The following is a 23,758-nucleotide window of genomic DNA, read 5'->3' as shown; positions in this document are numbered from 1 at the left end:
TTGCGAGATTAATTTGTTATTTTATTATTTTGTACACTGAAAATTTTGGTTTTTTTTATCCTCATCAATGAATCATCATCATTATCATTATGATATTGATTGTTATTGTTGCTGTTGTTATTTTTTGCTCAAATATTTTACACGGTGGCAACTATGATGAGAAGATGAGCAATCTCCGAGATGCTGTGAAACAAATCTGGTGCAATCCGAGCAAGATTTTCATTTGAAAAGTCACATGAAGGAAATATATGGATAACATAGGCAGCCTAAAAGTAGAGAAAAAGAAAGAAAGATGATGAGAAATGAGTAAAGATGATGTAGGTATAGAAAGAAGTAATAGAGAAACAAGATGCAGAGGAAAAGAAGGAGAAGAAGAAGAAGCAGAAATAGAAGGAGAAATGGAAACAGTAGAAATAAGTTAAAGAAGAAAAAGAGAAGAAGAAGAAGAAAAAAGGAAGAAGGAGATGGAAAAGAAGGAGATGAAGCAAAAAGAAGAAGCAAAAGAAGAGGAAGTAGAAAGAAGAAGATGATAGCAAGAAAAAAAAGAAGCAGAACAAGAAGAACAAGAAGAAGAGGCAAAAAAGAAGATGAGTTTTTAAGATGAAAAAAAGATGAAGATGGTGAGGATGAAGAAGACGTGTAAGAAAGACGATAATGATGAAAAAAGACAAATACTGTACCTGCTGAGATCCTGGTGCATTTGAGTTGACTATACCTGCTGCTTGTTTACTTTGAAGGTAATTGATGAAACCATTTCGTAAGTTATTTGATTGAAGAAGAATGTCCATGTGATCACGACCAGTGGGTAAAGCTAAAAGAATAGCATGTTCATCTTGCATCTAAAGAATGAGAGAAAAAATAATATGAGAATTACTGAATGATGAAAACTAAAAATAAAAGAGTCTAAAAGATTGCATTGAAAAGAATCAGAGAGAGAGAGAGAGAGAGAGAGAGAGAGAGAGAGAGAGAGAGAGAATGAGAGAGAAAAGGAAACCTTTCTCTCTATAAAATAATTTTTCTGTTCTGTGAAGGGAGTGTCTTTTGCCTGTTTTTTTCAACTCAACTTTACTCAGCTATAACTACTACTATTATTATTACTATTATCATTATTATTACTCTCATGTATTATTATTGCTATTACTGGTACTATTAATACCATTATTGCCATTAGTTTGTTAGTATTATCTATGGAATAGGAATTATGCGTTTTTTGAGGCATAAACAATCAGAAGAATAGGTTAACTTACCTGTAGTTTACGAGCAACTACTTCTAATTGCGATTGTTCTAATCTCATCCGTTGGGCTATTCGAATCGGTGGTGCTCCACCTTCTCCCATTATTGGTGGTAACGATGAGTTGGCAACTCTATGGTTACCTGAAACAAAGTGCATTTGAACTGCTGCTTGGTCGTTTTTAAGTGCTAACAATCCCTGCCAGAGAACAGGGTAACGTGATAGTAATTGGTATTCATGGGGTGGCACTTGACTTGCATGAGGTGGTGTTTGTGGATGTGATTGTGGATGAAGTGGACTTGGTTGTGACATTGCATGGGCTGGAGGTGGCCCGTAAGGCAGTGGAGGTGGAAGTGGTTTCTCATCAGTAATTAGTGAAAGAGGGAATCCAGGTGGATATGGTAATCGGTGTGGTATTCCCATCGCAGCAACAGCTCTTGCTGTCATTTCATTTTGAGCTCTCATTTGAATTTGTTGTGAGTAATGAGGATGATTAGCAAACATCATTTGTTGATGTCGTAAGTACTCAGATGGGTGAAGTGCAAGATGCGGTGGTACAATCATGTGAGGAGGAGGTTGACTTGAGGGGCGCAGATATGGACCTGGTGAAGCGGAAGCAGCGGCGACTAAATTACGCATTACCGGTGGCATTGAAGGAATGTACATAATGTCAACATTATCGGACATTGGAATATTAGGAGATAATGTAGATGAAGCAGATGTGGGGGACGGTTGTTGTTGTTTCGCTTGTTGTTGTTGGTGATGTTGTTGAATCGAAATGTTTGGAGGTAAAATTGAAGGGGCTGTGGGTGTAGATGATTGTCTTTGTTGTTGATGTAATTGTTGTTGCTGTAAATGTTGCTGATGTGGATGTTGATGAGATAAAGGTGGTTGTTGCTGATGTGGCTGGTGAGGTTGTTGTTGTTGCTGTTGTTGTTGTTGTTGATGCTTTTGTGCTTGCTGATGATGTTGCATTAATAATAACTGTTGTTGATGTTGCTCATTAAGATAAGGAGAAGGTGCTGGTGCGGGAGATGATTCAGTTTTTCTTTCAATGATTTTACCAAAAGGTAATTTGGACAATTCAACGTTAGGAACAAGTGATATATTCGGTGACAACATTGGTGGAGGAGGTACTGGTGTAGATGATTGTTGGTGGTGATGTTGATGTTGTTTCATCTGTTGGTGATGCATCGAGACATTTGTTGGTAATAATGAGTTTGGTGTCACCGACTGTGGATGTTGTTGATGTTGGTGTTGTTGTAGTAAATGTGCTTGTTTTTGGTGCTGAAGTTGTTGCTGATGCTGTTGTTGATGGTGTTGTTGCAACAATATTTGTTGATGGTGATGTTCATTAAGGTAAGCAGCGGTTGCTGCTGATTCTGATTTTCTATCAAATAATTTACCAAATGGTACCTTTGACATTTCGATATTAGGTACAAGAGAAACATTTGTAACCGAAGAGTTTGATGGAGGTCGAGATGTTGGTTGTTGTTGTTGCAACTGTTTGGGTTGATAGTGTTGTTGTTGTTGTTGTTGTTGTTGTTGTTGTTCAGCCAGGAATGACAAAGACACTGGTTCTGGTTTTCTTTCAGTAATTTTGCCAAGTGGAGGTACTTTTGGCATTTCAACATTGTCCCCAAGTGAAACATTGGCACCAGACAATACATTTGTATTTGATGCTGAAGGTTGTTGTTGTTGTTGTTGGAATTGATGCTGATGATGAGAGTTTGGGTGTGGATGTTGTTGAGGTTGTGCTTGTTGCTTTTGTTGTTGAGCTTGATGTTGATCAATGGGTTGAGATACAATAGTTGTTGTTTTTGTATCTGGTTTTCTATCGAAGATTTTACTGAATGGTAATCGTGTAGTTTCAACCTTCTCTACGAGAGTGATATTCGTAGGTAATGCTGGAACTGAGGGTGTTGGCGGTTGGGGTAGTTGCTGAGGTGGAAGATGTGCTGGTACTTGAGTTGATTGTTGAGGCTGTGGAGTGACTTGTTCTGGTTGTTTTGACTGTAAACTGATATGAGTTGCTGTTTTCACTGATGATTCAGGTTTTCTGTCAATAATTTTAGCGAATGGATGTAATTTTGGTATATCATTATCATCGTCACATTTAATATTTGCTGGTTCAGTAGATGATGATTGTTGTAGTGCTTGATTTTGTAATTGAGCTTGCACACTTGGTACTGGCGCTGGAGCAACTGATATCGTCGTTTGAGATAAAGGTTGAGGCTGAGGTTGAATTTGAGGTTGAGTCTGTGGTTGAGTAACAGACGGAAGAGGTTGAAGTTGAGGTTGAGGTTGAGGTTGAGGAGCAGATTGTTGTGGTTGAGGCTGCGGTTCTGGTAGATTCTGAGGTTGCGCCTGTAACTGTGGTTGAGGTTGTTCTTGTTTTACCTTCAGCTCATTTTGATTTGTCGATATTGTTACTGTGGTTGTCGTCGTAGGTGCTGAAGTGACCGTTGCTGTAACTGTTGTTGTCGTAGATGTTTCAGTTTTCCTTTCAATGATTCTACTAAATGACGACATTTTGGGTAATTCCACTTTAAGTACAGGTAAAGTTGGACGTTTTTGATTACCTTCGATGTTTGTTTCTTTACCAGAACTCACAGAACAAGTTGTTTCAGATTCTGTTGTCGTAGTAGTAGAACTACCTCCTTTAGCAACAGATCTGGTAATTCGTAAAGTGCGAATAGCGTTTTTAGAATCACCTTTACCTTCACTATCGACTGAATCATTCTTGGAATCAGTGAATGAATCTTCCTCTTCTTCATGAATTTCATCAGCTTTCTTACTCAAACGTGTTGATCGCTTGAAAGATTTACTTAACTCAAATTTGTAAGAGCCAACGCCCTTGACAACATCCTCAATAACCTCATCGACAGTTGTTTTATTGGCTTGAGACATAAGTCGAGCTGATTTGCGGGTTGGTTTTACCGCCGAACTAGATGTTGCTGTGGTTGGCGCATTCGATGTACCAGCTGTTGATCCTTGTACATTGGATGATGTTGATAATTGTGCAACACTCGAAGAGGTTGATTGATTCGTGGCATTAGAACCACTGTTTTCATTGATGTTTCCGGAAACACTGGTACATGTAGTCTCATCTTTATCATCTTTAAATTTCTCTTCATCTGCTTGCAAAGCTTTACTTGATTTGACAACTTCAGCTGTAGTAGCTGAACCATCTTTGCCATCTTGCCCTTCTTTCGGGTGCAATCGAATAGTAATTGAAAGTTTACCGTGCTGACTAAGTTCGGTAACATATTCTTTACCGCTTGTCGATTCATTAACATGATCACTTTTACTTGACGATGATGTTATTAATGGTGGTGGTGTTGGTAATATTGATGATGTTGAACAAGTTGTTTCATCAGATTTTTTCTCAATTGACTCATTATGATGATGAGATGAGTTGGAAGATAATGAAGAAGATGAATGAGTTGAGTGATGCAGTGAATGTTGATTCGCACTAAATTGATGACTTGATGATTGTAATGATGTTGATTGAATTACACTTGATATTGCAGAGATTGATGAATTTGGCGGTTGAACTTGAGAATGATGATGGACATGGTGTTGAGATGATGCCGTTGTCGATTGTGGCGGGTGGGGATGTGGTTGTGCTTTGTGGTCGACAATTTTAGACTGAGAAGAGGAATGCATTGATTCAAGTGGAAGACTTGGTGGACCTTCTTCATCAGAATCACGAAACTCGAAAACATCATAAGGTGACAACGATTTTCGAGGTTCATTTGGAAGGGTTAAAGGTTTTTCAGCTGAAACATTGGACAGAGAAAGGAAAATTCTTTCCTTGTGTTTGGATGGAATGTCTACTTCGTAAGGTTTAGATGACGAACCTTCATTACCAGAAACCTTTTTCCTTCTTCCTCTCTTTTTACGTGATTCTGATTTATCCTGAGAACTGGTATCATGATGGATGTGTGACTCATTCATTGAATGTTTAGTGAAATAGATACTCGGCTCTTCATCAGACATGTAATTTGATTCATTGTCGTTAGCGTGTTGATCATCAGAATTAAATTCATTCCCATGAAAGGAACCACGAAGATGCCTTTTAGGACGCTCAGAAACGGGAGATTTACCATTCTTATGTGATTCACTGGAATGAGTATCACTACAGCCCAATTCATAACGAGGTAGTTGTAAAGATGATTCTGAATATTTTCGAGTTTTAGCTCGCCTCCCTCGTCGTGGTCTTTCAACACCTTTACCTCGTTCATCAAATTCATCATCATGTCTACTGTTATCATCTCTTGAAAGTTCATCTTTGCTTTCTTCTCCTCCAGATCGTAAAATTGATTCTTTTGCAAGGTCAATTTTAATGTTAGGAAGATGTGAACTTGAATCACTGGCTGGACGAAATTGACCTTTAGATACACTGAATATCAAAGGTTTAGATTCATTCTCAGAGTCTGCTTCATTTTCTGATTCAATTTCTTGTTTAGATGATTTATAATCAACAAAACTGGAGTTGATCTTCAAATCAGGTTTATCCAAATCAAAAGACTCGGATGATCTCTTGCTTTTATCAATTATCAAAGCTTTATTATCAGCTAATATTGTTGACGTATTATCTTCATCTTCCTCCTCTTCTTCTTCCAAAGATTCTCTCTTACTATCAATATCATTAACTTGAGGTAAATCGTCATCAAACAATTCAGTTTTCTCAGAACTATCTGAGCTCGTATCAGGCTGTTGTTTCTTATTACTTGAATCTGCAAGTAAATCAATTATACTTTCATTGATTAACTTAGATGTTTTATTTGATTCATTTGCATCCAAACTATCATCAGAAGCAGGTTCATCAAAAACAGGTCGACTACAACTGTCTTCATCATTTTCACCAGTTAAACTGAAATCATCTTCACGATTATGATGACTGATAATTTGACGATGTTCACTACTCCTTTCATGTTCGGCCACTTGTTTCGACTTTTCTTCATTGATTTTATCCGATAATGATTCTCCTGTTTCACTTTGATGAAATGGTGAATCTGATGTTGATGGTATTTTATCAACTAAAGGTGTTTCATCAATGATCAATTTCTCATTACCTTCTTCGCCATCATCAAAGCAACCATCATTTTCACTGGTATTCAAATCAATATGACTTGAATCCAAATATAAATTGGATGATAATGATGTTTCACTTGGTCGCCTATCTTGCTTATTTGCACCAGTCCCAAGACTAATAGGTTCCTTAATAGGACTTTCCTTACCAATGATACCAGAAACATCATTTTCTCTTTTCTTTTCTGAAAACAGAGTTGACTCTATATTCTTGTCATCAGATTTGGTGGAGCTTCTTCTTCTTGATACAATTGATGTAGATGATGATGATGATGATGATGGTGATGGTGTTGTTGTTGTTGTTGTTGTAGTTGTTGAAGAGAAAGATGATGATAATGATACAGATGCTGCTGCTGTTGGAATAGGAGCGGATGTCACTGGAGTTACAGTTATTGTTGGTTTTAATGACGATGATGGTGTAATGGATGTTACTGGAGTCGATGTTGGTATTGTCGTTAAAATTGGCTGAACTGAGGTTGTTTTTACAATTGATGATGATAATGTTGATGATGTAGGAGTTGCTTTTAAATCTTCAGAATATTTCTTTTTATCTTCACTGATGCTGTTGTTGTCATCTTCCAAAATGGAGATTCTACGACTTGAGGTAACGGTAGTTGTAGTAACAGGGGTGAAAGAAGATGTAACAGAGGTTGATAATGTTGATAATGTTGTCGAAACTGTTCCAATAGCAACAGTATCAGAAATAATATCGACAGTTTTTCTCTTATTAAGATCAACATTACTCGGTGTTTCAGTCTCTGATGACGATGATGATGATGAAGAAGGCGAAGAAGATGAAAGTGTAGGTGATGGGAACTTTGTACTTTTTTCGACATTTTTGATGGACTCTTTCTCCTCTCTGGAATGACAAATTGTGGATGCAGAATTGATAATGGGACTAGATGTGTGAATAGAGTTACTATTAGATTTAATAGCATTAATTTTAGAGGCTCCAGTTGATGGTTTATTTGATGAAGAAGGCAAAGGTATAAATGATCTGTTATTACTATTACTTTTACTTGGAATGGTGTTGTTATTATTAGAATTGCTTCTTGTTGGTGAAACGATACTTTTAATAGCAGCAACATTTTCAGATGATTCATCTGATTTACTAATTGCACTTTCTTCAGGTTCTTCGGCGATTTGTAATGGAGCCTCTTCATCAGCCACCATATAGCCCATATCATTTTCTGGTCCAGAAGGTGATACAATACGTTCAATGTATTGTTCAGGTTCCTTTGTAAGTTCAGGTATTGTTTCAACATTCATTTCTTGAAGAAGAGCTGAAACTGCCAAATCATCTTCAATTTTTCTTTGATCATCAATTTCACATTCTTTGACATCGTCAACCTTGAATGGATCAACATTCAAAATGGATGGATGGTGAAGGTGGTGTGGAAATGATACTTTACTCTCAGGCCCACTTGGAATGGCACCAAATATGTTAGATTCAAGAATTCGTCTTTTCTCCTCTTCCATAACTGGTTTAGAGAGTTCATCATCTTTCTCAGAACATGAAACAATAAGCTCATCGAAAAGTCCTTTAGGTTCTTTGAAATGATTCCAGCTTTCATCTGATTTCAATTCTTCCACTAGTCTTTGGGTTTCAATGGCGGCCTCCTCTTCAAATCTCCTCTCCCTAATTATGTTCTCTTCTTTAGTCAAGGCGGAGGGACCAGAGGAACCAGAGGAACCAGAGGAACCAGAGGAGCCAGAGGCTACTTTCAAACTGGAAGAGCTTGAATTGTGACTTGAATGTTGACTAGTGATGAAATCACGGTTATGATGTTTATCTAGACGATGATCATCCATTTTCTCTTCCTTTACCTTAACCTCTAATGAACAATCTTTATTCGATTTCTTATGTTTATTACTAATTGAATGAGAAGAAGAACCACTGACAACATCTTTCTTGTGTTTCTTGTGTTTTTTATGCTTCTTATGTTTCTTGTGCTTCTTTGGTATCTTTGTTTTAGCGTTTTCTGCATCTGAACTATCGTCCGTCAATTTATGAGACTTAGATTTATTATGTCGAGGTGAAGTCATTGAGACCTCTTCATCACTATCACTTGAATAAATCTGCTCTTTGTTTTTCTTAGACGATGCAGCGTTTTTCATTGCTGAGGCTAATAAAGCCTCGAAGTCAAACTCGGAATCAGAATCAGAGTCAAGTGATTTAATTGGAGAACTTTTCTTACTTTTCTTAGGAATCTTTGCAGAAGAGCCACTAGACATTGTCGTTGACGTAGTCGATGATGATGATGTTGTTGTTGCTGTTGCTGCTGTTGTTGCTGGAGTTGTTGTTGTTGTTGTTGCAGGCATCGTTGTTGTAATGATATTTGATGTAGTTTCATCTTCTTTATCTTCATCATTATCTGATGAAGAAGGTGAACTCTCAATAACCAATTTTCTTTTCTTTTCACCAACACTTGATTTAGATTTTGCACATTTTAACGAAGAAGACGCTGATGTTGATGCTGTCGTTGTAGATAATGTTGTTGTTGTTGATGATGATGTTGATGTTGATGCTGATGATGCCACTATTGCTCCTGTCGATGTTGATGATGATGTTGCTGTTGTTAATCCGTCTGTCACTGCTGATGATGATAAAGATACTGATGTTCTTTGACCGATAATATCCAATGCTGGTCTTTCACTACCACTAATAATTCCACCTCTAGAATCAGAATCTGAGTCGAGTGATTTAATCGGAGCACTTTTCTTACGTTTCTTGGGGATCTTTGAAGAAATACCACTAGATGTTATTGATGATGATGTTAACATGCTTGATGGAGCTTCATCTTCTCTATCATCATCATTATCTGATGATGAAGCTGAGCTTTCAATAATCAATTTTCTTTTCTTTTCACTAATACTTGATTTGGATTTTAAACGATTCAATGAAGAAGACATTGATGCAGTTGCAGATAAAGATGATGAGGTTGTTTTTGATGACGGTATTGCTGCTGCATTCGGTGTTGGTGTTAAGTTTGATGTTGATGTTGATGTTGCTGTTAATCCATCAGTGATCGTTGATGCTGATAAAGACGTTGATGAAGAAGATGATGTTCTTTGACTCATAATATCCATTGCTAATCTTTCGTTACCACTAACAGAACCACCTTCAGCATCAGAATCTGATGTATCCGATTCTGAATCAGTATTACGATTACCTCGATCCTTTTTAACTCTACTTTGCTTTAACACATTGAATTTCTGCCTCATGGCGTCCATATCTTTATTTGCTTCCTTCAAACTTTGATTATGACTTGAACGAGCTTTCACCTTATCATACATTGAGAAATAAATCGGCTCATCATCGGTTATTCCCAATTTCTTCATTACAGATCGATGTCGGGCAAGTTGCTTCTTCTCTTCCCTCTCAGCCATTTCATGATCTCTCTCCTCTTGTGTCTTTCTCTCTTTACCACTTTCTTTATCTTTATCCTTATCCTTATCCTTATCTTTCTCTTTCTCTTTGTCCTTTGATCCTTTTCCTTCTTTATCAACTGATTTACCACTTTTGTCTCGCTTTTTATCCTTGTCTTTCTCTTTTTTAATACCACTCTTTTCCTTTGATTTCTCCTTTCCTTCGATACCACTTCGTTTCTCTGAATGAAGTAATTGTGTCCCTGAAGTAGACGATGATGATTGAGACTTTAATTTAACCCTTTCCTTATTAACAGATGGATCAGATCCCTTGTGGATTTTACCTTCTTTTTTCAATTTCTTCTCCTCTTTACTAGATTTACCAGGAATGTCTCCAATAGACCGAACTTTCTCATTCAACTTGCTCAAACCAATATTATCTCCTCCACTACTGTGAGAAATTTTCCTTTCTTTTTCATGTTTCTTTGTTGGTGATTGTAGACTGTTTAAATTGGATGAGCCCATTTTACCAGATTCTTTTACTTCACATTTCTCCTCCTTTATGTGTGTTTTGATTTTATCACCTTTTCGTGAGCTGTTGTTACTAAGCTCATGACTGGAAGACAAATGATTGTCTGAATCTTGGTCCACATCATCACTAGACGAGAGTCTATTATAAGAAGTATTGGTTAATGTTTCCTTTTTGAGATCACTTCGATTAAGAGCCTTAGGACCATTATTTAACGAAGATTGCGAATGGTTGTGGTTCTCTTTTGAACGTTTATTTAGTGAGCTGACTGTTGTTTCCAAATGATTATGAGACAAATTATTCACATAAGATGATGTGTAACTAGCTGAGATTGATGTGGATGTGAGACCACTGAGCATATCTTTTCTTTGGTTTGATGAGGCGGTAATTTCTTTCTTAATGCTACTGCATTGACGGGGATCAGATGAAGCTGATAATCGGCGCACATCATTTTTACTACTGCTCATATTATTTAATACGATGTTATCCTTTTTAACCGTACTAGATGAAACAGTTGATAAACCAGATAAATTACTGGTTGAGCAGGATGATGTCCTATTAAGAAGATTAGGAACAGCAGATGATGATGATGATGATGATCCCGAGGAGGATAATGAGGATACCGCCGACGCAGTCAAGGATAAGCCTGATGATGTACTTGTTGAAGATGAGATTGAGCCAAGACGAGAAGAGGTTGGTGTAAGATTTGAGCAGGTCAATGAAGAGGCGGTTGAGGCTTTAGTTGTTGCTGTTGATGTAATTGTTGTTATTGTTGAACTAGATGAGATTGAGGTTGTAAAGGGTGAGAATGAGCTACATCGTGCTGGAGCTGATTGAGGAGTACTTGGTGTTGTTGGTGTGCTGTTTCCTGGTTTCTTACTGTCACCTGAAAGTTTTCCTGGTTCTGATAGTTTACGAGTAAACAGAGGTGGTGGATGATGGTGATGTACTTTAGTGTCAGAGTGAAAATGAGTTGATGAAGTTTGATGATGGACCTTTGACTCGATAGACGAGCTCGTCAATAATTTATCATCAGTCAGAGAATTTGAAAATTTGTGGGTTTTACCTTCTTTTTTCAATTTCTTTTCCTCTTTGATAGATTTAACAGGAATGTCTCCAATAGATCGAACTTTATCATTTAATTTACTTAAACCAATATCTCCACCACTGTTATGAGAATTTTTCTTTTCTTTATCATGTTTCTTTGTCGGAGACTGTAAATTACTACTAGTATTTTGATTGGACAAAGATGAAGCCGAACCAAAGAACGAGGAACCCATTTTAACAGATTCTTTTACTTCACATTTCTCCTCCTTTATGTGTGTTTTGATTTTATCACCTTTCCGTGAGCTGTTGTTACTAAGCTCATGACTGGAAGACAAATGATTGTCTGGATCTTGGTCCACATCATCACTAGATGAGAGCCTATTATAAGCAGTATTGGCTAATGTTTCCTTTTTGAGATCACTTCTGTTCACAGGTTTAGGACCATTATTTAACGAAGATTGCGAATGGTTATGATGTTGAATTGAACGTTTGTTAATTGAGCTGACTGTTGTTTCCAAATGATTATGAGACAAATTATTCACATAAGATGATGTGTAACTAGCTGAGATTGATGTGGATGTGAGACCACTGAGCATATCTTTTCTTTGGTTTGATGAGGCGGTAATTTCTTTCTTTATGCTACTGCATTGACGGGGATCAGATGAAGCTGATAATCGGCGCACATCATTTTTACTACTGCTCATATTATTTAATACGATATTATCCTTTTTAACTGTAGTTGATAAAACAGTTGATAAACCAGACAAATTGCTGGTCGAACAGGATGATGTCCTATTAAGAAGATTAGGAACAACAGATGATAATGACGATAATTTATCACCAATGAGGGGAGTTGAAAACTCTTTGGCAGCTGCTTTGGTACGAAACACTGGTTTCAATGATGAACCAGAATCACCAGAAAGAGATACAGTTGACGTTGTCTCTTTAGGCTCATATTTCTCATTAATATGCTCCAAACGTTTAGAATCTTGGTCGAAAATACTTGACTTAGAGAGAAGTGAACGAACGATGTCGGAAGGCTCAGTTCGTTGGGAGTTGAGAGAAGAAGATAAATTAACATGACTTTTCTTAATTATGTTGTATTTACTGTAATCCACAGTAGGGGTTGATGAAAAGGATGATCCATCAATCGCTGAACTTTTAGTTACTGAACTTGAGGAACCAGATCCTGTTCCAGCTCCACCACTCCAAGAGATGTATTTTTCATCAAGAGCTTTAATCCGATCTTCAATTGACATTTTTGTTGGAGATGTTAAACCTGGTGAACTTGAAGTTAACTTAGAGCTGTTTCCCGTCGTTGACAAGGTCAAACTTTCCGTTGTATCGGCTGACCCACTACCGGAAAGTAAGATATCTTTAACATTATCCTTAAAACTAATTGGATTTGACTTTGTACTTGCAGAGGTATTAGTGTTAGAATATAATTTATCAATTTGGTTGTTATATGTGGTATCACCGGGCGTAGAAGAGGTTAAATTGGAAGATAACAATGTAGATGATAAAGACGAAGAGGATAACGAACAAGATGTTGTAGTTGTTGTTGACGTAGTGGTGGAAATGGTCGAGGAAAAGGAGGAGAATGAGGAAAAAGAGGAAGTTGTTGTAGGAGTAGTTACATTAGAATCGGTTTTAGACTCGGTACTTTTAGTACGAAGTCTTTTTGGCACTTGAATACTACTTGGTGATAAGTTACTCAATGGAGACATAATTGAGTTCCCTTTGGGAGAACTGTGGGGCACTTGTGGTGGCTGAGAGGAATCTTTTGACTGAATTGAAAAAGAAGATGATAAAGATGAAAGCGGTGGTTGTGATGAGGATTGTTGATGAGCGAGAGAAGAACCCGAGGTAGATAAATTTCTATGTGATGAAGAGCTTGAGTGATGATGAGATGAGGATTTATTTGATGACCTGAGAGAAGCTGCAAACTCAGGTAAAGGTAATGATAAAGGTAAATTTGAGGAAGTATTTGTAGTTGTTGCACCATTATCTTGTACATTTAGGCCACTCGATTGAAATGACCTTAAGGAATTATTATTATTATTATTATTAACAATATTGGTACTACTGTTGTTACTGTTGGTTAAAGAACTACGTTTACTTGAGCCGATGGTACATCCAACCTTATCACTCGATGATGATACCTCATTGGAATTGTAATCATCAAAACGAGGAGTTGTACTATGGACATCTTGTTGACTATTTACAGATGATAATAATCCCATGGTGTCGGTTGAAGAGACCCGAGTTGAAAGTGTAGAGAGAAGAGTATTGGTATCGATAGTGGTAGCATTTAAATCACATGAATCACTTGATCTCGAACGATTTTTATTATTTGAATGGTGGTGACTGATATTGATTTGGTTTCCAGTAGCTGTTGCTGTTGCTGTTGTTAACGTTGTAGACGAAGAATAATCATCTAATGATTTTATTGATTCCAAAGAGGATGGACCGGATGATGAGATGTTGGATGATGGATTGGTCACAGATGAAGTAAGGTTATCACTTATAACACAAAGATTACTACTATTACTATTAACATTATTACCTGTGGATGTTGGTGTTGATGAAGTGGGAGCCTCACTTGATGAGAAGGAATTTAAATGATGATGGACTGAAGATGATGTTAATTGACGACGAGGATCGGTTAAACTTCGATTTATCACTGAAGATGTTGCATCAACTGTTTTCAATGGGATTGCACTGGTTTCTTTAGCACCATGAACACCTATTCCGGTTTTAGATTTAACACTGCCGGATGATGATGAAGAGGAAAAAGATTTATTTCTTCGCGAAAGTTTCTCGAAGAATGAATTTTGACATTCACGAGAAGCGAAATCAACCTGAAGACGTCTACCATTAAATAAACGACCTTTCAGATCAGTCACAGCTACTTGAGCAGAGTCCACTGAATCATAACACACAAGACACTTTCCCCTCTCCCGATCCACATTTATTGAAACAACATTACCAAAACGTGAACACTGACGATTCAAACACTTATCTGATGTAGATTCTGATATACCATGAAGCCAAACACAATTGGTGGGCATTGATTTACCAAAGCCCAATTTAATCCGGTTGGCACCAAGGTTTTCACCATCCAGTTTCCTCATACCCTTAACTACACTGGATATATCGGAATACTGAATGAAAGCGTAGGTTGAGGTTCCCTGTTTTTTAATATCCACCTCAATTATTTCACCAAATAATTCAAAATGAGATCTTAATTCTTGTGTGGTTATATCTTTCTCTAAATTACCAACAAATAGGGTACGAGTTGCTTTTGGATGGTATTCATCTAATTCAGCTTCCAATGGACGAAAATCATTATCTTCAGCATCTATTCCTTCATGAGGTGTAACTTCAATCTTGCATCCAAAGAACAATTTATTCTAGTATAGTAGAAGTTTCAATTAGAGTAAATAAAATAAAATAAATCAAAATTTTAGTTTGTATGTGCATGATTATTAGTGTGTGTTGTTTTTAGTAGGGAGAGATGGTTGGTTGGTTGATAGTTGCGTTGTTGTTGGTGTTGGTTGGTTGATTGTTTAATTGTTGATTGTTGATGTTTTTGTTTTGTGAATTGTTTGTGTGTGTGTGTGTTTATAATAATCAAGAATAGTAATAGTTGAGTTGAGTTAAAGTTGGAGAGAAAAAAGCAGCAGTTGAAGAAAATAAAAAAAAAAGAAGAACGAAAGAAATGGCAGAAGGGAAATAAAGGGAAAAAAGAAAGAGAAAAAAACCAGGCATGAAAAGTCGATCAATGCTGTTAAGCAAAGGGAGTGGGAAGTTTCCAGGAGAGAGTAAGTGATGAAAAAGAAAGGCACAAAATGGCTTGTTTCTTTTCCTTGCTTATTCTCTCTTAATCTTTTCTGAGGGTTATACATTTGCCTCAAGAGGAAGAAAGATAGAAGATAGATAGATAGAAAGAGAGAGAAAAAAGATATTATAGAAGAGACTATGATGATGAAGTATATAAGAGAAGAGGCAGAAAATAAAATAATGAAAATGATAAGAATAAATAAATAAATGGAAATAGTAATGATAGTAAAAGACTAGTAGAAAAAAAAATTAGAGAAAAATAGAGAATGAGAAGAGAAAAAAAGGAGTAGAAATTGTTAAGAGAGAAAAAGAGGCAAAGTGAACACAAATAGAAGAGAAAAAAGAGAATATAAAGTGTTTAGAATTGAAATAGGAGAATAGGTTGTAATAGAATAGAATGGAAAATGTATAACCCAAAATGGAATATAAATGAATATTTCTATCAATATGAAAAGTGTATTTTCTACTTACTTTTGAGACTTCTAATGCTTTTTCAACGTCTTCTGCTTTCTTAAAACAAACAACAGCAACACGATCAGTTCCTTGACCAGTAACCTTAACCATGGTCACTTTACCATGTTTCTTATATTCGTGAAATAATCCATCCTTTAAACTTGAATCTGTGGATCGAATGGGTAAATTTCTCACACAAATAGCTAATGGACGATCATCTTTAAAGGTTGTAGACGAATCTGATCCTGGTGTAAGTAAAGAAGATGATGATTGCTGTGAACCAGAGATACTGTTTAGGTTGATATTAATATTAGAATTAATTGAATTAATAATATTATTAACATTGGAGATGTTGGAGGTGTTGGTGTTAATATTGGTGGTGTTTAAATTGGTGGTAGAGGAAGAAGATGATGATGAACAAGAGGATGGTAGAGAAGAGGCTGTTGCTGTTGGTGTTACTGATGCATTTGAAATTGAACAAGAGATCGAAGAACCTGCCGCCGTTGTGGTTGAGGAGGACGAGGTTGATGATGAAAAAGGTGGCTCATAATATTTTGTCCACAAATTTCGATCCTCCAATCTATTCTCCGAATTATGGGCTTTAGAGGCTGCTCTTATATCGATAAAAGATACGGTTGCACTTAAATTATCACATTTTCCACCCAATATTTTAACACGTTGTACTATTCCATATCTGCTAAAGTGGTCCACAATTTTTGATTCGCTGATATTTTCCGGCAAATTGCCGATCTGCAGATGACGAGTCTCACGAACCATTTACACAAAGACCAAAGGGATTGAGAAGAAGAAAAAAAAAACAAATTTTCCTTTTTTTCCCAATTAAACCAAGAAAAAAAAGAAATGGATATGAGAAAAGAGGGAGGATAAATTAAATAGAGAAAAAAATTTACTTAAATTACAATAGGTATTTTAAAAAAAACGACACAGGACATTATTATTTTTCTGTTGTCTGTCGATTGTTTCACTGTTAATTTAACACTTTTAATCAAAATTGGTTAATTTTTAATACAATTTAATAGCGAATATATTTTTGTCCACAATTTACAATTGATCTTCTTACATTAACTTGAGAACAGAAAATAAAAATGTTCCAAATGAACATAATGGTCTCTTCTCTCATTGGTCGAAATTCGTTTGCAAAGTGTGACATTTAGCCACATGTTCACTTCTTTTCCATAAAAGTGGCGACATCTGTTGTTGAGAAAACTCAACATTCTGGTCAGGCCTTTTTTCCATTTTTCTGGTTAATCTTTTTTACTCTTAATCGTCTTAACAATTGGGTTTTCAAACAATTCTCTTGTTTTCTATTGTTAATTGTTTTAACCCTCTAATCACCTTGATTTTTAATCTTTCAATTTTTTTCTACCTTTCCAAGTCCAATGAAATCTTTCAACTTTCCATGGATCAAATATTCTGGTAATTAGGTTAAAATTTTTGCTTCTCCCTCTTTCTCTGTGTTTGTTGTTGCTTCATCTCTTTATTTTTTTTTTCTGTATTTTCAAGTGTCTTTGTTTAATTTTCCCCATTGATGAGAATTATTTGTTTTTGAGTTGGATGATTAAATGTTGTGATCAAATTTTTTTTCTAAATTTTTTCTATTCTGTTATCTTTTCTCTACTTCCTTTTCCTTCTTCCTGTGCCTAAACAGATTGACGTGTTGACTTGGTTTTCGGTTTTTGGTTACCTTTCCCACCCAAACGTTTTTCTCTGTTCCTCTTTTTTTTCCTTCACAATCTCAATATCAAGAGAGTTACAATTTCCTCTCTCTCTCTCTCACACACACACACCGATTCATTTAGAAAATTCTGCTTGGTGTATGTGTGTGTCTCATCTCCTATGGCTGTGATCACCTCAAAGGATGTTATCAACCTTTACAGGTCACTTTTACGATATGGTTATAATCTAGAATTATCGGATAAAAAGTTTTACTTGAAGCGAGTTAGAAACGAGATCAGAAAGAACCGAGATTTATCAAAACCTGAAGAAATTGAATACGCTTACCAGGTATGATTTCCAATACCAACTAGCTCTTATTGTTTATATTAATCTGATTTTTCCTCTGTTTTTTTATTTCTATTCTTTCCAATTACAATTAACAACAATAACACCACCACCACATGGGAAACAATTACAAATGCACATGGACTTATCTTCATCTCTCTGTTGTTAATGTTAATATTTACCATCTCAATATGACCATTAGAAGGGATTAACTTTCTTAAAAAATGAGAGGCTTTTGTGAGAAAAAAAAACAATGTCCTACTCTCAGTAAATCTTGATGATATTTCCAAGATAAACTTGTATCTATTTTGATCCTAAATTGATTCTAATAATTAGTTTACTTCTTTAACTCAAACCATTATAACTCATCGGAAATCATCATCAACCTGTTTTTAACCTCACAATTTGCTCATGTTGAATTTACCTTCATGATTAGTGAAACATTTGTGCCTATCATTTCAACATCTAATTTCTGTATATTTAACACACCACCAATCTAATTGTAAAAGAAAAACAATCAACCATTTAAGCCCCAAATCGACCTTGATTGTTAATATTGTACCAAAATCTTGGACTAACCCAATAGAAGGTTAAAAATCAAATCATCACAATGTTCACATTAAAGGAGCTGGTTAATTGGTTTGGTGTGACAGTCTTTGAATTGATCATCATGGTTACGGCGATATTTTTTTACACAATCACCTTAACGATCAAATTGGATGGATTAATGTCAATTAGCTGGTGGATGGTACACTCGCCATTATTTCTCGCCGATGCTTATCTAGCCTATTTCTGTGTTATCGTTTTCATAAGGCAATGTTTAGATTGTCTATATCGAACTGCTTTTTTCCGAGCATTTTGGAGTTTCAATCAGATCGCGATTCTATTTGCAATCAAATTTTTCCTCTGTTTAAAATTGGAAGGAGATCGACGAATAAGCTGTTCGGAGATTTGGGCTCAATCTTTTCCATATATTATTATTGATGCTTCGAGGATGTCAAATTCATTAGGAATAGTAATTTAAATATCTTCAAATAAAAATGAAGAGACACTCATTTGGAATCCATGAGTGAATTAATCGAGATTGAATATTTATCCTGAATAAAACCCCTGGTGATTAAGCTCAATTTACTAATTATTGGGTAACAAGGAGAAATCGGAAAAGTCAATATTTATCAATCAAACATCAATTTATTGATTATATTGATAATCCTTTTGTCCTTTAAGATAAATTGTAAATCTACATACTCACAATTAGTATCAATTTAATGTCTCTCATCATAATTTGTACATTTTCATTTTCAACTAATTGTCTGTAAATTATAATTTTTTGACGACGAGATGGTCAATCAAAATAAACCTCTTTGACCAATGATAATGTATTTAATTGTAATCACTAAAATGTAATCTTCGATATTAACAATAATTGATAATCTGTACAATTAACTTAATGGAATCAGAATCCCAGTGATTAATTGAAAATCTAAATTAATCTTAATCATTTTCTTCCTTCACGATCAATTAAAGTTTAACCTCTGAAAATTTACAACAATCAGAGATGATTAATTGTTAACTATTCTGTTGACATTAAATTGGGATAAAAATTCATGTAAATGATTAATTATCACTAATGGAAAAAAACTAAATTAATAACATGAAACAAACACAGAATTTGAAATCAACAAATCAATACAAATCTTAGTATGAAAGATTATCAATCAACAGTAGCAATTAGATAAAAATTTACAATGAAAATTAAAGTTTAACCAATAAACTTTTTCAATTGTTTGAAATGATGATCATCAAGAAATTGAATTGATTTTTCAGTTTCGATTTGTTTTTTTCTCTATCAATTCAATGCGATTGATTGTACAACAATAAATAGGAAATCAATTTGTCTTTTAGTATGATAATCGTAAATTAGACAATTGTTATGGTTAAGGTGGTAATAGAAATTACTATTACGATTGATAAACTGGAATTAATAATGAGAATCACAATTACATTTGTCCCTTTTGATTGTGGATACAAAACAGATTCTGAATGTTATTCAACATGAATAATATTTTTCCAACGATAAAAGATAAAAATTGTGAAGAAGAGAACTGAACAAAATGGATTCTTTGAATTTCTCCCTGTTTTTTATTCAGTTATCATATTAGACGATTGAATTCAGACTGAAATCCATACATATAAAAGGAGAAATAGAAAGAGAGAGAGAGAGAGAGCTATTATTAACGATGGAGAATGAGGTGGAAACAGAATTGTAAAGATTTCCATGATATCGATTTTTGCCTCTCTCTCTCTCTCTCTCTCTCTCTCTCTCTCTCTCTCTGAATTGTTATTGCATGAAACTGATGATTCTGAAAAAGGGAGAGGGAAGGTGGATCGATATTGAATCATCATGCTAACCATGAATATGCTCAGAATCAACTAAATCATTATAATCATTCGCATCATAATCTTTCAGAATCAACATCATGTAAAAGTATTAACTGAATTCAATGAATCGGAATCAATTTTGTCTACCGGTTTCAATAGAAATTCAAAGTAGTCGCAGTAATTAGGATAATTGTGTTTGTTTATTTCATAGATTATTCAATGAAATTTTGGTTCTTTTCTCTCTCTCTCTCTCTCTTTTAATTTTTACCTTTACGATTTTATATTAATTCACAAATGAGTGATTGATAGTTGAGAATGAATTAAATCTACTCTCGGTGTCAAAATAATCTGTTGGAATTTTTTTATTTCCATGCTAAGATAATTGTACTCGTCTCATTGTTTCCGATTCATTTTATCATCATCATGGTTTTCTATGAGTCTTTTAATGTCATTTTAAACTCTCAAACAATTACAGAAATTAAACATTACATTCAAACAATTAACTGTTATCATATTTTGTTGACAATTCAATTCAAAAAACTTCTTTATTATTATCAATTCATTTTCTTTTCCTCATCTGAATTTTATTTCAAATCGTTTTCGGCATAAGATTAATGATTTTATCTCCTTTTCCTATTTGGTAAGAAAAAAAATTAGATCACAATACACTAACTAGTTTCACCATTTAGTCCCAAGTTTAATTATTCATTTAAATCTATTCCAGAAAGATAATAACAATTTAAAAAGAAATAATAATTACATGTTCATTTGTCATTTTTTGGTTTTCGAAACTTTTTCAAAAAAAGACCAACATTTTAGTTGAAATTCTAACCACTAGATGGCGACGTTAACATTTCGAAGGAAAAAAAGAATTGACTGTTAGCGCCATCTAAAAGTGAATCGGTGAAGCAGTGAGTTCGATTTTTTTTCTTCACACTCGAAGTACAGTTTGAACAGTTCTAAATGGAAAGTTGTTCTTGTCATGGTGAAAACAGTTAATTCATATAAATTATTGACAAAACTTTATTATCCAATTTTAACTGTGTGTCTTAATGTGGTGTTTTTCTTGCTCTTTGTTGCCAAATGCTCATCAACATTGATTATTAATTAAAGTTAAACTTTGATGATAAGAAAAAAAAAGTTGATTAACAAAACTTAATCAAGAGTATAAAAAAAAACAAGATAGAAAAACAATTTAACAACAACAAAAAAAAATCAAATTTCAACAAAAAGTTTCTCAAAAAACAGTCAAAAAAAAAGCGATTACAAAACAAATTTTAATCAATTGAAGACAATGTTAGTTAAAACTAATTGTAACCATCATATTGATTGTTACAAAATGTTTAATTACTCAATAGGATATTGGATTAGTGCAATTATTTGTTTAACAGCAACAGTTACCTGTGCCTATGAAGTAACACCATTTACAGATCAACCTTTCGGTAAGTAAAAGCCTAAATTAGTTAACTAATTACTGGAGGAAACAATTAAAAGTTAGATCGCAACAAAAATCGAGAAATATTTTTTTCCAATTTCTATTCTTGTGTCTCAACAGCATCACTTAGCTACACTGCCGTTGTCCGTGGTAAGGCCGCTTTACCGTGTCATGTGACGACATCGACACCCGATGATTCAGTAGCACTCATCTTGTGGTATAAAGATGATGCCTTAGCACCAATATATACATTGGATGCTCGAAAAGGTAAGAGTACTAAAGGTTAATCGAGACAGAAATTGACTCGAAAATAAATGACAAGTTGATAATCATCATCATCTTTAATCATCTCAGTTTGGAACACGTTTTAAAAATCATTGATGATCAATGAGAGAGAGAAAGAGAAAGAGAGTAAATCAATTTTCTATCCCATTGATAACAAACTAAGAGATTACAATCAATAGAGAAATCTATTTATTTGAGAAAAGAAAATCAATTGATAGAGAAAAGGAAAAAGGAATCAATATTTTCACAAATTGTGATTAAACTAAATCGATTGTGATCAGATTAAGATAAAACTTTCAACTAATTTCAAATCAATTTACTTTTAATCTCCCAATACAATTACGTCTGATTTTAACCCTTAACACAAAACAATCCTAATCAAATCTGTATGAGAAGCGGAATGATTGATTAACCAGATGATGAGATAAGTATCATTGATAACAATTAAGGATAATAATGATCAAGATTAAACAAAGAAATCAACTTTCAAAGTGATATAAACACCACAAGATTAATCAGATAATCAAAATCTGATGAAAAAGTGAAAAGCGGATTAGCAAAAAATCAAGCCAACAATTAAGCTAATTCAATATAATAATAATAATAATAATTTACACACTCGAGTGTGAGTATTTTAAATTTTTACAATTGGTAAACTTGTTTCTAGTTGAATTTCAAATAATAATTAATAATTAACCTTAACTTTTAATTCAGTTCACATTTTTTGTTCATGTGACAATTTTTTGATGATTAAATTATTTAATCCAATGAAGAGAGTGCATTGAATATAATTAAATATGCAAAGAGTGAGAAAGAGAGAGAGAGAGAAACAATTGAATGAGTCATCAAACTTTAACACTCACTGATTATGTGTCAAAGTGATTAGCATGATTAATAATGATAATTATAATGAAAGATGATGAAAGATGATGATGATGATGATGATGATAAGTCAGCGTGTATGTAAGCAAAGGGAGTGGGAAGTTATTAGGTATGAAAAATGTAAACAACAAATACTCAAAGGTAATACACCAAGAAAATTGTAACATGGGAAACTGGGAGGTAAACTTATTATTAACTTATAATAATAATTTTATCCTCTATGATTATGATTATTATGATTATTAAAAAACTCGAGCTAATTAATCAACAGTTTTATGTTATAATGAACCGATAATTAGAGGGAAAAATGGTGAGAAAATTAGAGAAACAAGTTAAAAAAAATTGTTTCTTCAATCAAATTAATGGATAAAATGTCAAACCAATCACTGGATTAACAAATTGATCACAAAGAAAAAAATATTATCATTATCATGATAACCTCAACCTCAAAAAGTTACCAAGGTTACTTAGCATTCAGACATTGGGAAGGATAAACAATGCTTGATGATGATGATGAGAGAGAGTGAGAGAGGGAGATACTGATGATGATAACAAAGAGATAACTTTGAATTAATTGGATTGGATTTTGATGTTAATAGGATGATTATTATGATGATAATTTAGCGAGATGAGTATATTTTCAATGGTAAAATAAAAAAAATAAGCGATTAGTTAATCACTTTCATTCAAATTTTGTTTTTTTCTTCATCTAAATTTCAAGTTGCTATTATTGTTGGTGAGAGAGCCAATTAATATAATGACGGTGGAGAAATGATAATGTAAGTCAAAGGTTATAGTTTTTCAAGTGGAGATGGAGAGAGATGATGATGAGGATGATAAGGATGATAAGACTGGTTAGATTGAAAGAGATGTCGAGATGCTGGTGGGATTTTGTGAAGAGGATTTTCAGATTATTCTGTAAGAAATTGTCAACGATTTTACAACTGAATTGAAAGATTAGTGATTTTACAATCAATATCTGATTCCTTGTGGATATTTTTGAGAGCATGAAAAAAGTCAATAGTAAATATTTATGTTGGGTAATTGTTTTCTGATAATCATTTCTGATTCACTTGGAAAACCGTTACAATTAATCAATATACTCGTTACATATACTCACTTGGTAGGAGAAGAAAATTTTTTTTGTACAAAAACAGAAAAATTAATATCATCTTTATTTCA

General features: G+C 34.3%; 2 protein-coding genes and 1 long non-coding RNA gene across 5 annotated transcripts in view; 2 read left to right on the top strand and 1 right to left on the bottom strand.

Annotated features, from left to right (window-relative positions):
- On the bottom strand, positions 1-16,657 carry LOC128397510 (protein split ends-like). Of its 2 annotated transcripts, XM_053358243.1 has the most exons (5): positions 15,589-16,657; positions 11,294-14,687; positions 1,248-11,131; positions 681-839; positions 1-266 (listed from the first exon to the last, which is right to left on the bottom strand). In XM_053358243.1, exons 1-5 carry the CDS (start codon positions 16,345-16,347, stop codon positions 138-140), a joined length of 14,325 nt encoding a protein of 4,774 aa, XP_053214218.1. In that variant the 5' UTR covers positions 16,348-16,657; the 3' UTR covers positions 1-137. The 2 variants fall into 2 exon arrangements, with proteins under 2 accessions (XP_053214218.1, XP_053214217.1); XM_053358242.1 differs by having other exon boundaries at positions 1,248-14,687.
- A 180-nt stretch (positions 16,658-16,837) lies between these two features.
- LOC128397519 (uncharacterized) lies at positions 16,838-18,121 on the top strand. 2 transcript variants are annotated; one of them, XR_008326968.1, is made up of 3 exons: positions 16,838-17,015; positions 17,240-17,595; positions 17,795-18,121. It is a non-coding gene; the product is annotated as an uncharacterized LOC128397519 (long non-coding RNA). The 2 variants fall into 2 exon arrangements; XR_008326967.1 differs by having other exon boundaries at positions 16,839-17,007.
- A 2,780-nt stretch (positions 18,122-20,901) lies between these two features.
- LOC128397535 (nephrin-like) overlaps positions 20,902-23,758 on the top strand; it is a 44,391-nt gene continuing 41,534 nt past the window's right edge. Inside the window, exons 1-2 of the mRNA XM_053358274.1 lie at positions 20,902-21,416; positions 21,530-21,676. Coding sequence (XP_053214249.1) covers positions 21,269-21,416; positions 21,530-21,676 — 295 coding nt within the window. The 5' untranslated portion in view covers positions 20,902-21,268. The remainder of the gene's footprint in view (positions 21,417-21,529; positions 21,677-23,758) is intronic.

The sequence above is a fragment of the Panonychus citri genome, unplaced genomic scaffold (assembly GCF_014898815.1).
Source record: "Panonychus citri isolate SS breed McGregor unplaced genomic scaffold, ASM1489881v1 Contig00033, whole genome shotgun sequence".
Lineage (NCBI taxonomy): Eukaryota > Metazoa > Arthropoda > Arachnida > Trombidiformes > Tetranychidae > Panonychus > Panonychus citri.
Note: the sequence above shows the minus strand (reverse complement) of the source record. Positions and strands in the feature narration are given on the sequence as shown.